This window comes from Lepidochelys olivacea (assembly GCF_965140295.1).
Source record: "Lepidochelys olivacea isolate rLepOli2 genome assembly, chromosome: 1".
Taxonomy (NCBI): Eukaryota; Metazoa; Chordata; order Testudines; family Cheloniidae; genus Lepidochelys; species Lepidochelys olivacea.
Genome location: NC_140411.1, coordinates 209,277,118 through 209,292,889, shown reverse-complemented (window position 1 = coordinate 209,292,889; position 15,772 = coordinate 209,277,118). Strand labels below are relative to the sequence as shown.

The window sequence follows — 15,772 nt, the reverse complement described above, 5'->3', positions numbered from 1 at the left end:
TCATTTGCAAATTGGATACTATTAATTTAGGCTTAAATAGAGACTGGGAGTGGCTAAGTCATTATGCAAGGTAGCCTGTTTCCTCTTGTTTTTTCCTACCCCCTCCCCCAGATGTTCTGGTTTAACTTGGATTTAAACTTGAAGAGTGGTCAGTTTGGATGAGCTATTACCAGCAGGAGAGTGAGTTTGTGTGTGTATGGGGGTGGGGGGGATGTGAGAAAACCTGGATTTGTGCAGGAAATAGCCCAACTTGATTGTCATGCACATTGTGTAAAGAGTTGTCACTTTGGATGGGCTATCGCCAGCAGGAGAGTGAATTTGTGTGGGGGGGTGGAGGGTGAGAAAACCTGGATTTGTGCTGGAAATGGCCCACCTGATGATCACTTTAGATAAGCTATTACCAGCAGGACAGTGGGGTGGGAGGAGGTATTGTTTCATATTCTCTGTGTATATATAAAGTCTGCTGCAGTTTCCACGATATGCATCTGATGAAGTGAGCTGTAGCTCACGAAAGCTTATGCTCTAATAAATTGGTTAGTCTCTAAGGTGCCACAAGTACTCCTTTTCTTTTTGCGAATACAGACTAACACGGCTGTTACTCTGAAATCTATGTATTGAATACTTAGGGTTTTGTAGAAGAGTCAACTCTTCTACACAGTGTTGGTTCTGCAGAAATTTAGACCAGGGGTTCCCAAAGTGAGGCCTGAAGGAGGAGAAATTCAATGTACATTTGTCCTTCCCTGTACTTGTGGGCTGAAGGCTATTGATCAGCTGAATATTTCCATGGTTGTTGGAGTTCACCCACAAATAGTTTTGAATTGTCTGCCAAGGAAGATAAAAGTATAAACAAATGCTGGAGTTGGTGCCTTTATTTTGATGTTCATTTACCATATGTGTAAACCAGGTGTGGTCTCTGCCTCCTTGAAAGTCAGTAGGGTGGTCCTCAGAGTTAAGTCCAGTTTCTGAGGATTTAGAAACAAACTGTATTAATCTGAATGACTAGGATGCATCCATCTTTGATGTTCCTTTGTCCATTATAGTGCTGGAACAGAGTACTTCTCCCGTGGCTTATTTCAACAAAAATTAGTCTGTTTTTTTTATTGGAATCACAAACATTGTTAAACTCACAGTTGGAATTTAAAGTATTTTTTTTATGTCTCTGTCTCTCTTTCAGTGAAAAGAAATCAAACTGCACAGATGGCTTCCAAACAGAGAAGAAATGATTCTCTTGCTAATGCAGTTTCCTTCGAACTCCCAAGTGGCAATAAATCTAGCTTGGATGTCCTGAATCACATGATACATGAAGTGGAGCATGAAATGGAGGAATATGAGCGATGGACAGGCCGTGAAGTACAGAGAATGCAAAACGGTCATGGCCTCACAGGGTTCACCATGTCACTGGTGAACACACTCTGTCGTCTGATGCGCTACCTCAAGGAGGTGAGTAGATGTTATGTGAACTGCTCCTGTAGCTAGAATGAATACGCACAAAGATTATAGATTAATTTACTACCTTAACTTAGGTTTCAGAGTAACAGCCGTGTTAGTCTGTATTCGCAAAAAGAAAAGGAGTACTTGTGGCACCTTAGAGACTAACCAATTTATTTGAGCATGAGCTTTCGTGAGCTACAGCTCACTTCATCAGATGCATACCGTGGAAACTGCAGCAGACTTTATATATACACAGAGAATATGAAACAATACCTCCTCCCACCCCACTGTCCTGCTGGTAATAGCTTATCTAAAGTGATCATCAGGCTGGGCCATTTCCAGCACAAATCCAGGTTTTCTCACCCTCCACCCCCCCCACACAAATTCACTCTCCTGCTGGTGATAGCCCATCCAAACTGACCACTCTCCAAGTTTAACCAGAACATCTGGGGGGGAAGGGGTAGGAAAAAACAAGAGGAAATAGGCTGCCTTGCATAATGACTTAGCCACTCCCAGTCTCTATTTAAGCCTAAATTAATAGTATCCAATTTGCAAATGAATTCCAATTCAGCAGTTTCTCGCTGGAGTCTGGATTTGAAGTTTTTTTGTTTTAAGATAGTGACCTTCATGTCTGTGATTGCGTGACTAGAGAGATTGAAGTGTTCTCCGACTGGTTTATGAATGTTATAATTCTTGACATCTGATTTGTGTCCATTTATTCTTTTACGTAGAGACTGTCCAGTTTGACCAATGTACATGGCAGAGGGGCATTGCTGGCACATGATGGCATATATCACATTGGTGGATGTGCAGGTGAACGAGCCTCTGATAGTGTGGCTGATGTTATTAGGCCCTGTGATGGTGTCCCCTGAATAGATATGTGGGCACAATTGGCAACGGGCTTTGTTGCAAGGATAAGTTCCTGGGTTAGTGGTTCTGTTGTGTGGTATGTGGTTGTTGGTGAGTATTTGCTTCAGGTTGCGGGGCTGTCTGTAGGCAAGGACTGGCCTGTCTCCCAAGATTTGTGAGAGTGTTGGGTCATCCTTTAGGATAGGTTGTAGATCCTTAATAATGCGTTGGAGGGGTTTTAGTTGGGGGCTGAAGGTGACAGCTAGTGGCGTTCTGTTATTTTCTTTGTTAGGCCTGTCCTGTAGTAGGTAACTTCTGGAAACTCTTCTGGCTCTATCAATCTGTTTCTTTACTTCTGCAGGTGGGTATTGTAGTTGTAAGAAAGCTTGACAGAGATCTTGTAGGTGTTTGTCTCTGTCTGAGGGGTTGGAGCAAATGCGGTTGTATCGCAGAGCTTGGCTGTAGACGATGGATCGTGTGGTGTGGTCAGGGTGAAAGCTGGAGGCATGCAGGTAGGAATAGCGGTCAGTAGGTTTCCGGTATAGGGTGGTGTTTATGTGACTATTGTTTATTAGCACTGTAGTGTCCAGGAAGTGGATCTCTTGTGTGGACTGGACCAGGCTGAGGGTGGTGGTGGGATGGAAATTGTTGAAATCATGGTGGAATTCCTCAAGGGCTTCTTTTCCATGGGTCCAGATGATGAAGATGTCATCAATATAGCGCAAGTAGAGTAGGGGCTTTAGGGGACGAGAGCTGAGGAAGCGTTGTTCTAAATCAGCCATAAAAACGTTGGCATACTGTGGGGCCATGCGGGTACCCATAGCAGTGCCGCTGATCTGAAGGTATACATTGTCCCCAAATGTGAAATAGTTATGGGTAAGGACAAAGTCACAAAGTTCAGCCACCAGGTTAGCCGTGACATTATCGGGGATAGTGTTCTTGACGGCTTGTAGTCCATCTTTGTGTGGAATGTTGGTGTAGAGGGCTTCTACATCCATAGTGGCCAGGATGGTGTTATCAGGAAGATCACCGATGGATTGAAGTTTCCTCAGGAAGTCAGTGGTGTCTCGAAGGTAGCTGGGAGTGCTGGTAGCGTAGGGCCTGAGGAGGGAGTCTACATAGCCAGACAATCCTGCTGTCAGGGTGCCAATGCCTGAGATGATGGGGCGCCCAGGATTTCCAGGTTTATGGATCTTGGGTAGTAGATAGAATATTCCAGGTCGGGGTTCCAGGCACACACCCCTCCTCAGGCACACACCCCTCCTCAGGCCCTACGCTACCAGCACTCCCAGCTACCTTCGAGACACCACTGACTTCCTGAGGAATAAATTGGTTAGTCTCTAAGGTGCCACAAGTACTCCTTTTCTTTTTACCTTAACTTAGACATTTCCTAACTTCCAAGTCATTTACTTTGCAATCTCAATATCTGTAATAGTTTTGTTAGGATTGTGTGCAATTTAAAAAAGGTAAAATTATTAATTCAGAAACTATGCTCTCTCTAATAAACGGGCAGGAGTTCACTGAACTGAAATGCAGGAGGTCTCCCATTTACTTCAATGAGAGATGTAGTCCACTTAGAACACTTTCTAAAACTATAAAAATTAAATGTATATTCAGAATATTGGGTGTTTAAATGTTTTTGTTCACAATCAGTTGGTTTTTGTCTATCTGTCTTAGGTATGTGGGCTTTGGAATTAGTTATATGCTAAAGATCTCCATCCCTTCCTGGTTCCTCCACAAGTGCCTGGGAACTACATCACAGCACCTAGCTGCTGCTTGTTTCACAGTGAACCGCTCTGCTCTGAGCACAGGGTTTTTTAGACCCTTGCGTTTGGATGACAGTCCTCCTTTCTGTTGTGTTGCTTCCTTGTGCTGTGCTCCCCTCATTGGGAGCACTGGACCTAGGCCTGAACTGCGAAGATTTGGGTAGGTTATACCCCTGTGTCCGAGGCACAGATGAGATTGCATCACAAACAGCAGAGGCTGGTCCCTCACCCTAGTTGAAAAATATTGTTGACCAAGCAGGGCTGAAGTTGGGCTGAAATTGATTCCTGACAATCTGTCACTGTCATCATTGGAAGTGAGTCTCCATTCAGGTCTTGAGAGAGTTGAGTGATGTCCAGCCCATAGATATGGTCTGTGGGCCATGCAGTCAAACCGTGATTGAAAGGGATACAGCCAGAGCTGTGTGACTTGTGGGGCTGTCTCCTGCTCTTTTTGCAGTGGCTAAGCCAAATACAGCCATACCATATTTGATACTGGTAACCCTTGGGACTGTCCCCTTGGTGGTGGTGCTTGTGCACCCAGAGACCCTTGTTCCTTACTGAGATGCTGCCTGTATGAGACTATCACAGTCCACTGTCTTCTCCTTAAAGCTATTATGGGGGTTATGCTTGGAAGGACTCTGCAGCCCTGGCTTATTTACCTAGCTAACCTCCCTCCCCGTTCAGCCAGCGAGGAGTTGCCAAGGGATGGGCCACACATCCTAGAAAAAGAGCATTCCAAGAGGTCTTGGAGCCTCCAGAGAGGTTATTTCCTCTTCCTCTGTGGAGAGTGAATTCTCCTCTGGCTCCTGTCCTGGAGATATAGACTCAGAATCCAGAACTTCTGATAGGATATTGGTACATTATCCTTAAAATAAGTAATACAGGAAGGGAAACTCTGGTCTCTTGAAGCCTTTGCTAAGGTTCCCTCTAAATATAAAAGCGAGAGACACTGCATTTCGAACACTAAACTCTCTCTGGAGGAGGCAATAAATGCAGAATAGCTCTGTGAAAAGGGGGGGACCCTCTACTGCTGAGATCTATGCCAAACTGTATAAAATCCCTAAAGAAAAGTGGAATAAATTTGGTCATGTCCTGAAGTGAATTCTAAAATCTTCGTACTGCTTTTACATATATATATATATAAAAAACAAAGCCACTCATCCTGTGAATGCTATTGCCTACAAAGATCCATTGGACAAAAAAAAATTAGAGCATTGACACACCACAATACTGGTTTGTGCTGTGTATGCCCTACCTCCACTTCAAAAGCCTTCCTCTCCTGGCACACCATAAACAAAGCACATAAGACTAGGAGGCACATTTTTGGCTGCAGTCACTGACCCTGTCCCCCAACACCACTAGGGCCCAGAGCTCTTATTTCAGACTGGTTTGAGTTCCCCAAAAGTATGGAATTGTTCTGCTCAGTCCTGGCTCTGTCCATACCTAAACCAATCAAACAGTCTGGTGCATCCAAGTCAGGCTAGAAAACCTATCCTTCCTAGTTTTAAGAGATTCAGAAAGTGGTTTACCTGTGTTCCATAGGCTTAAAGGAGATATACCAGCATGTCCTCTTACATCTGCCTGTCAGTATCTGTGCTTCACTCTGGACAATTATCATTTCCAATACATGATCATCCTTTTGTTCCCCTCTTTGGCCTCACAGCTTTTCTCCAAGATTTTGATAGCCCTGATTACCTCCCTGAGGGAGGAGAGGATTTACATTTACTACTATACAGGTGACATTCTCATTGAGTCTGAGTGCCAGCAGAAGCCATCTGAGATGCTCAGTTGGGTAATTCAAGCTCTGCAGAGGTGCAGCTTTTGTCTTTAACCTGGAAAAGAGCTCCCCAACACTTCTCAGGATCTCCAGCATTTGGGGGCCCGATTGTGCATCCTCAGAATAAAGGATGTAGATCGTCTTGTTCATAACTCACAGATAACCACTTGGAGGAGCACTCTATCTGCTTGATCTGATGTGTCTAGCACAGTCACAGTCCAGTGGATCTTTCTCCACACACGACCTCTCCAGGCTCTCATTTTCTCCATGGGAAATCACAGTGAGGATTCCACGTGTAGTCCTCTGTATCTCATGTCATCAATGCTGGTGTCCCTACAGTGGTAGCATAATATACAAAACTCAAGGAAAACCTCTTTCAGATCCAGCAGTGACAAGGATCATTGACCCCTGTATCAGCCTTCATGCTGTCACACTTATAGCTGGGCAAATGATCTTCAGCAGAATCCAGGAGGCGCATCAGCTGGCTGGAGATCAGTGCCATCACTAAAGTCCTGAAACACCTCTCCCCTCTCTTGACCACCACTGACGACAAGATGGCAGTGGTCTACGTCAGCAGGCAAGGCAGGACTCTCAGCTCCTCATTGCCGGTGAGAGGAAGCATCTAGAATTCTCCCTGGACAGAGAGGAAATGTCTCTCCATTGCATTATCTTATGTTAAAGGATAAGAGCAATTTACAAACTGTCGATCTCAGGGGAGTGGGATCTGAACAACAATATCCTCTGTTTAATGTCCCTCTAAAAGGGCATTTTCTAAATAGACCTGTTTTGCCTCCAACAAGGGGGGAAAAAATCTGATCTCTTCTGCTCCCAGCCCTGGTAGAAACAATACTGGAGAACAGATGCCTTCTCCTTCAATTGGTCTGACCTCTCTTCACCAGAATGGCCAGGAAGATCAAGCCACACATGAGCAGCACAGAGCACTGTCCAGCACCCTTAACTACATTGTCTTATGTGTGTAATCCTATAGTATGGAGTTGAAGTCTGAGTAGAATGAGAATGCTTCACCAAGAGCGGGTTATGTCTCTTTCGTAAAGGCTGCGAAGAAAGAAGCATAGGAGTTTGAAAGGTCTTCCCTACTCCTGTGCCATCATGGGAGAGTGGGAAAGGGACAATAACACAAATCAAGCAGAGTATCAGTTTGTATGTGCAATAAAACAGGATTGCAATGGTAACACTGACATCACCTTAAAGCTGGTAGCAAAAGCTGTATTTCTATGTTAACTTGATAGCAAGGTTTGGAGTTACTCCCTCTTGTAAACATGAACCTCTATTGATGATTGATTGTGTTTTTCATCCCCCAACCCCCAGAGTGAGATACAGCTGCGTCAGGAAGCAGCGATGAGGCAGCAGCTTGAGGGGGTGCTGAATGAACACAGAGCACTGATTGATGCTCTGACAACTGAAATCCTTCTGGTCAGAGAAGAAAATGTTGCCATACAGGTACAAAGATGTTGAGCCTTTCCTTTGACACCCTATGAAGCCCAAGGCAGGAACTAATGCAGTGAAAGATTTAAGCAGGCTCTTTATCTCTAGAGTGATGTGTCTGAGTTGACATGCATTGGCAGAGCAGCATAGGGGGCAAAGGACTTTATCAGCAAGGGACGGCGCTACAAATCGGCATTGAAAATATGATAGTTAAAGAGACGAGGAACGTAATAGCGGGGGCGTTGTGATAGAGGGGTTTGTGGAAGTGTAATGCCAACCCTCTGTGCCTCATTCTAAGTAGTGGTATATTCTCCTCGCTTCAACAAGCTCCAAATTCCTATCCATTAAAAGGAGTAATGAGAAACATTTTTTGAGAAAATCCTTTTAAACTTTAATAGAAGCTTTTAGTACAGCTTAGCCTTACTTTAATGGACACCCACTGTGCAGTCTACATGCTTAAAACTTTGCCTCTTTGCTTTCACAATATTAATACTAGAGGGGCAGTGAAGTGGAACTGACTTGAGGTCTTATTAGTTTCACCGTGTCACTCTGCAGCTGTTGTGAATTAGGATGGAAGTTGCAGCCATAAGAGAAAGCAACCTGGAGAAGGAAGAGGAGGATGGGGAGCATTCGGGGGATAATCAATAAAAGATGAGGCTAGTCAGGAAGGAAAAAGAGGAGAGAGAAATAGGGGAGACAAGTGCAGAGATGCCTTTTTGTGGCACCTCACTGGGATCAGATTAAAGCTTTGGCACTAAGTGGGGAAACAGAGGAATAATACATCTGTCTAATTTTTGTCCCTAGAACACAGATCTCTGTTTATGTGGTTTTTTTTCCCCTCCCTTAGAAAAGGCTTCAGCAATATATGGTGGTAACAGATGAACAGTTGATTTCACTCACTCAGACATTCAAAAGCCTTCCTATAACAGATCCTAACAGAGGGCGAAGTCCAACAGATTTTGGAGTTCCAGTCAACAGTCAAGGTAGGTGTCGTTTCAGCACATTAGTAACTTTAGAATCCTAGGTGACACTTTGGAAAACGCCCTCAGCTCCAAGCAACTCCTATGACAGTATGGAATAGTTGCCAAGAAATCATTGACACAAACCAGAACTTGACCCAGCAGACACCTGTTGTAATCTCATTGAATTCAGTGGGACTATGTCAGATAGTAACTATCATGCTTGGCAGTAAATTGTCATACACAATCATCTAGTCCGAGGCTGATTGATGGATCCTCTTTGAGTCTTTTAGGTACATCCCATATAAACCTGGGAACTGTTGTCTGCTTCTGTGCCACAGTAAACAGCTCTTATCTCATACGCTCTGCCCTGAGACACGGCTGCTAACCTTTGGATTTTACAGGCATCTTGTCCTCGTTTGTTTATTTAATATTCTCTTCTATACAGTTCTGGTTGGTCCCCTGTTAAGATATAGATATTCAGGCCTGTCTGCAAAGGCCTGTACTTTAAGAATTTAGGTGTATTCTTATCACTTGGCTAATTAGAGGTATAAAAGAAAGAATCAAAATCACTGTCTGCCAGTGTAAGGTCCTTCTCTTACTGTGACAGTCTGAGGCCCTGTTCTTAGGCTAAGGCCTTTGGCTAAGCAACAGAGGCAGCCATAAGCTGGGAAGCAACTGGTCACATCCTCCCATTCCAAACTAGTCACACTGAAAGGAGGTGCTATTGAGCTGTTAAGAATACACTCCTGTCCTGATAATGCCTGTCACCTCCAGAGAAAGGGAAGTGCCTAGAAGATGTAAAAGGAAATTTAGGTTGATAGTTTTCTGTCTGGTAAGAACTCACTTATCAATAGACACAGCTGGGAAACCCTTATGTCTTTATAGATGTAGTTGTGAAATCCTCACTTCTGTATTGTTTTGTCATTATAGTTCCCACTTTGCTATTGTTTATTGGCATGGTCTCTGTCTGGTTCTGTGATTGTCTGCTGTATAATTAATTTTGCTGGGTGTAAACTAATTAAGGTGGTGGGATATAATTGGTTAGCTAATCATGTTACAGTGTGTTAGGATTGGTTAGTTAAATTTCAGTAGAATGATTGGTTAAGGTATAGCTAAGAATATTACTATATAAATTAGGGGCAAACAGGAAGTAAGTTGGGATTCGAAAATAAGGAAAAAGGAACTTGGATTTAAGCTTGCTGGAAGTTCACCCCAATAAACATTGAATTGTTTGCACCTTCGGACTTCGGGTATTGTTGCTCTCTGTTCATGCGAGAAGGACCAGGGAAGTGGGAGAATGAAGCAATAAGCTCTCTAACATCCCCTCTTTCACCTCACTGGCAGCTCCAAGCCTCGATCTGGACTGTGAGGATCAGTCATGTAACCAACCATGGACCTATGCTGTACATGTGGTTATACCACAAACATTTCTATTACAATTAATGGCCCATTCCTTACTCTTTCTATGAGGATTCTGTTCAGGAAGAGCCCTTATAGCTGCTCCTGCTGTAACTCCAGAGGTTTCAGAGCAAAGCTCCCCTTCTTTGAACACAAGTAACCCCTCCAAATGCTCTGTCCTCTTTGGGATGTCTTCCAAAAATACTCTTTCAAAAGAGTCAAAGCTTCAAAGCATGTTTCTTTCTGTACCTCCTGACGAAGGAGAGTTCTTGTTCCCTTCTGACTCCTCTCTGGATGGTTCAGACACTGATGCAGTAGTAGAGGAGGCTAACTCATTAGTTACTTCAGCAGGTATTTGATGATCAGGGAAGCCAACTGCCTCATATGAGTCAGTTGGAGGAGCTGGTGCTGAGAAGGCAAATGACACATGGGTAAAGCCCTGCAAATCGGTGTATATCCATTTTATATCCGTGGACCATGTTTGCAAATCACAGATCGCATGCAGATACAAATTTTGTATCCACACAGGGCTCCACACATAGGAAAGAAGCTCTGGAAGGATACTTCTACTTGGGGAAAACATAAAGAAGGATTTTCTCATTCCTTGTTAAGGTTACTGAGGAACAGTGATTCTGAGCAGTAGATTCCCCATAATCTGACATTAGTTAGTAACATCTGCTACAAACTGTACGCAATGCCTCTGACAGACCAGTTCCCTTTTGACTCTTTACCTTTAAGAGCGCTGTTATGCAGCCATTCAGTTCTGTGATCAGCCATGTCCTGCTTTATCCCTCCTACGGTTTTCCCTTTCAGGCATTAATGCCCTGAACAAAGCTGTTAAGGGGAAATCCAGATATAAGGTCACACAAATGGGGGCTAAGGGGAGTGGGGGGGTGTGTGTGCGTGTACTCCAACTAAGTATGATCTCACAACCAACTGTAACAATGCAGTCATGTTTTTCATTTTGTGCTTCCCTGGCATGTCCAAAGCAGATGGCGACGTGTACACAAACCAGTCATAGGCAAGCAGTTAGATGAGAATGGTAGCCCTGGTTTAGATGGCTGTGTGCATGCTAGTTACAGAGTGGATTTAAAAGGAGGGTATACGACACAGAATGATTGGAAATAGAGTGGTAACAGCTAAATTTCTGTCAACCAGCCCACTTTACAATGAAGCGTCAAATGCATTTCGTGTGCATTCTGAACAACTGACGAGTCGCATGCTTGGTGACAGTCTCTTATGGGGTGTTCTACAATCTGATCACTGAAGTTTAATTTCCATCTTGGAGATGGAAAGCAATTTCAGAAATACAGAAAGAAGGTTACGTTGGGTATATTAAGGTTTTGTATCCTTTCAGAGTGTGCTCTTCATCAAAGGTAAAATACTATTAGGTAAATTCCCCCTCTTCTCCTCTCCCCCCCTCCACCATGTTTTCGGTTGTCTGAATGCAGGACCTATCTTGATAGGAATTTATTTTTCTATTGCTCATGTACTAAAATATTTTGTTTCTAATGCCCCCAATTCTTGCCTTGTCTGTCGTCTTCAGATAAGCCTGTATTATACTCTACTGTGCCCAGGACCAATCTTTTCAGAAGGGAAAACACACTTGTATCCTCACAGGAGGAGCTGCCTGTGAAACTTCATCAGTGGTCAAGTCCCCCAGATGCTGTAGTGGCAGGCAGCAGTTTGCCAGCTCATGTGTTCCAGCCAGCTGTATTGTTATCTCCACCTAGACAGAAGAGTATCCAGGAATTCCCTCCTTTTCAGAATGGTGAGATGGTGATCTGTGTCTTTGGACAGAATGAGATCATTATCCTTCACATATGGTGTCAAATATATTGTGCTCCCTCTTTCAAATAGTAATTCTTTGTTGAATGAACTTCCACCAGGATTTGGCCTTGCCCACTTGTTTTTTTTGGAGGCAGCCCTTCTATGCAAGTTCAGTTGGGGCAACTAGGTGCCTGGCACCATTAGAAGCTGCCTGGCATCAGAAACCAGGTCTCTTGCCTCTGCAGCTGGAGCTGTTTCTGCCCTCTCCTGTTTGCTTGTCTTTCTGTCGACTGCTGACTCTCAATTTCTGCAGCCCCTGCTGACGAGTAAACTTTCAGTTACAAAGCATGACAGAAATAAAATGACTATTAATCCTCCAAAAATAATTTTTAAATGTAGCCCTATGTACAAGGTTTCAGTAAGTTTTTAACCATATCGGAAGTCTGAAGAGTTTGCACTATATTGTTATTAGGGGTGATAAATGGTCTGTCATTAGATGTTAAATTTCTTAAAAAACCTGTTTTAAAAAACGTTAACTCCTAAACTACAGATTTACTTCCAAATTCTGAGAGAAGTCGCTCTGTACTCAAATGCTGTAATTTGGGAAAAGACAAACTGCGCTGGCTTAGCAGCGGGTAACTCACATGCGCTATTTTCAGCATTTTGCATATTTCCTCTGATGTTGATTCTGGGCTGTAACAAAGCAGAAAATAACTAGCGATCAATCTTTATAAAATGGAGGACTTACTCAGCCACAAAATAAATGTTTATTTCAAAGTTTCCAACTGATATTGCAAACTGAAAAGTTCAGCTCCTCTCTTCCTTGGCTCTTCAGCCCATTCCCCTCTGCTAGCTTTAAATCCAAGTACAGTAGAACCTCAGTTACAAATGTCTCAGAAATGGAAGTTGTTCATAACTCTGAACAAACTATTATGGTGGTTCTTTCAAAAGTTTACTACTGAACATTGACTTAATACAGCTTTGAAATGCAGAAGAAAAATGCTGCTTTTAACCATCTTAATTTAAAAAACAAGCACAGAAACAATTTCCTTATCTTGTCAAATCTTTTTTTAAACTTTCCCTTCATTTTTAATAGCTTACATTTAACACAGTACTGTACTGTATTTGTTTTTTGTTGTTTGGGGGGCAGGGGATTGTCTCTGCTGCTGCCTGATTGCGTACTTCTGGTTCTACCGGTCAGTTCATAACTCTGGTGCTTGTAACTCTGCGGTTCTATTGTAATTGTTAAAATACTTGCAGTGACCTCTTTTGGGGAACATGAGCCAATGATGTACCCTGAATAGAAAACTATCCACGTCCCCATCCTTGGTTGAGTGTTACAGTTCAAGCCCTTCTCTGTGACTTAGCTCCATTAGGTTAGTACTGCACAGTCACTCCCCATGTTGAAGACCGCTTGTTTACTGTTCCTTTACTCTTTGTCTGTAGCATTGAAGAAGACAGTTCAAACATATCCTGCATCCCACATCTCTCCATCTATGGAAACCACTGAGAGAGAGCCAAACTGGCAAAAGAGCTCACCTTCCTCTGCAGGAACTCAGAACACAAATGAAGAGAATCGTCTCCTCACCCAGAGGTGGCGAATTCCTCCCATACACAAAGACTTGGAGAGTTCTTTACTGTCAGATGGTCAGCAAGGGAGAAGCACCTTGTCCCCAATGGACAGATGGGCCATTGCTGGCTCTGGGGAGGAGCAGAAGCCCAGTGCACCTGAGGAGCACACTCAAAGCAATGATCTGTTAGGACAGATAGCTGAGCTGACACTGCAGAACTCTGTTATCAAAGCTCAGCTGAGCAAATTCAGAGATCGCTCTCAAGAGGCAGGGGATGGCCTCCATCAGCCAATTACAATGCAAAATATGAACACTAGTTTAGGATCAGCCATGCAGGGACAGGTAAGAACGTAAGAGAAGGTAAAGATTGGGTTGTCCTTCATCCCCCCATCTCCATTTCCCACAAAGTATTGATTTTTTTTTGATTTTTTTTTTTGGGGTATCAGGTTTGGGTCTCTCTCTCTGGCACTGTAAGGGGGCGAGTAAAAGAACTTGTTTGTGTGTGGGGAGGTCTCTCTCTCTCTCTCTCTCTCTCTTTTTTTTTTTAAAACCTCATCCTGTCTTTGAGCTAGCTTGACTCCCTCATCTTCCAATTTTCCTTTAACTGGAGATTGCAACTGCAGTTCCTCATGTGAGGCCATGATAACAATGCAAGCAGCCTTTTGGAAGGTGGAAGTCAATGCTGTCTGCGTGCTGGCGAGTGAAGGATGCATGGCAGACTTAAAAAGCCTTACTCTCTTGTTGCATGTAAGCCAGATTGGCTTAGCCTTAATGTCTGTGGGAAAGAGAAGCCTTTGTTTACACTAGGAAAATTGGGACCTGGAATTGAGCTGCACTGCTGGTTAGTGTAGACAGGCCACTGCTTTGAGTAGCAATAGAGAACACACACACCTGAAGCCTGCCTCCACTACAGCCTTGACTCGTGTTACCATCAGTGGAGCTGCATTGCTGGTGAACTAGGGGTCCTAATTTTCCTTGTGTAGCTGTAGCCTAAGGGCTTAATTCTCCATTGTCTTACACAGTGTCTAGTTATTTACAGCTGTATGAAGCGGGTATAGAACTGTAGTACATCAGAATGGTCATATTACCCTCAGTTTGTACTCTGTGTGTGGTTTCTCTCTCTCTCTCATTTATATAAGTTTGAAACTTCCAAATTTATTTTGTTTGTAATGATTTGTGTTAGACTTTGCCAGAAGTATCAAAGAGCTTGGAGGAACGAATAACAGAGCTGAACCGCCAAAGTGCAGAAGCCCGTGGTAAACTGCTACAGCTGATAGACCAGCAAAAATTGGCCACTGTCAACCCTATCTCTCCACCAGTATCGCCTATTTTACCTCCCCCCATAAATTGGACTGGTATGTAGTTCCTTTTTTTTCTCTACAGTAAGGTATTTACCTTTGTACCTACTACCTTCAGTTGACTAAATCAGCAATTCCCAAACAGTGTGGTCAACAGTGCACTTGCTGACAATCCACTGAAAGCTGCCTGGTCATGTGGTGTAGGCTCTCCTTGTTTACAGCAACTAAATTTCATTAAGACAGGTAAAAATACATCAGCTAACATTTTCCTAAAGTTACTTTTATTTGTAATTAATTGCTGCAGTTGTGTCATTGCCTGCTGTATTCACTCTTCATCATGCTAATGTCCATAGAGCCACTACAATGAGTTTGTTAGCCTGCTTACAGTTTGGGCGCAGAACTAGACTTGTCAGTCATGGGCAGCAAGGGAATGCCTCCCCTCCCCTCGTTCTGCTTCCACAGTGGGAAGCAGCTTGACGAGGCCTCCTTTTTGCAGAGCTTCTCTGAGTGAAAAGTCCCATATTTTATTTCAAATTTCTCATTAAAAATCCCACTCAGTAATTTGGTCATCTGATTCTTAGTCGTGTCCCAGGGCTATCTGCCTTTTGAGATGTCTCTCCCCTTAGGTCTGGTTCCTTGCTGAGGACCTGCAGGATCCTCTGAGATGATTAAACTGTATGGCACACTAGAGAATAGTCAGTGCAGAATTTATTCTTCCCTGCTAGTTCAAGCTCCATGGATTAGCTACCATGCTTTTTTTTTTTTTTAAACTGTCCTGTAGACTTAGGACAACTTAATCCTTTCTTGAAGTGAAATGGCAAGCAAACTGAGGAAGGGGAAAAGGCCATTAGGTAACAAACCACTGAAAAACCATAAAGGCTAGAACTCAAAGGGTGTGGGGGGGGGGAACAGTGCCTAGCACAATGGGATCCTGATCCCTGATTAGAGTCTGTCAGTGCCATTGCAATATTAATACAAATAGTAAACTAAGAAAATGGAGAAGTAAAAACATAAAACAGACAGAAATGAAAGATACTAAATAATTCATGCATGGAGGGGTTACTGCACCTTCACCAGAATTGAGCAATATTCCCTTACTCTCTAGAAAATGAAAAGAGGACAATTGAGGTGTCTGTTCCAGTGGCAGAAACTATGGACCACTCCAAAGGAGATACTCCTTCCCCTGTGAGTGGGGCCAGTGTAAGAAGGTAAAACCAACTAATTAGATTGTTTGAGTGGGTGACAAACAAATGGTGGGAGAGTTTTTCCTACTGTGTTAAATTACCATATTCTCCCAGGTATGATTGGCATTCTATGGTTTCATTACAGTTTAATCTGTAGAGATGGGAAATGGACTGTAACAGGGTAGCAAGTGTCTTCTGTTGAGCTCACCCTGTTAGCAAGTGTTGGAATCCTCTTGGGAGATTGACTGACTGATCCCTGCTGACTCTTTGTGGCAGGTGTAGCTTGTTAACTCTTACCTACTATAGCGACTGAAGGGGTT

The 15,772-nt window shown here is 43.4% G+C and overlaps 1 protein-coding gene across 4 annotated transcripts in view; it reads left to right on the top strand.

Moving 5' to 3' along the window:
• Nucleotides 1–15,772, top strand: part of SPICE1 (spindle and centriole associated protein 1) — a 36,452-nt gene that overhangs the window by 16,708 nt on the left and 3,972 nt on the right. For all 4 annotated transcript variants that reach the window (XM_084620983.1, XM_084620982.1, XM_084620981.1 and 1 more), the window contains exons 9-15: nt 1,175–1,440; nt 7,153–7,284; nt 8,117–8,252; nt 11,176–11,400; nt 12,846–13,312; nt 14,154–14,325; nt 15,374–15,476. In XM_084620983.1, the coding sequence (XP_084477109.1) occupies nt 1,175–1,440; nt 7,153–7,284; nt 8,117–8,252; nt 11,176–11,400; nt 12,846–13,312; nt 14,154–14,325; nt 15,374–15,476 (1,501 nt within the window). The remainder of the gene's footprint in view (nt 1–1,174; nt 1,441–7,152; nt 7,285–8,116; nt 8,253–11,175; nt 11,401–12,845; nt 13,313–14,153; nt 14,326–15,373; nt 15,477–15,772) is intronic.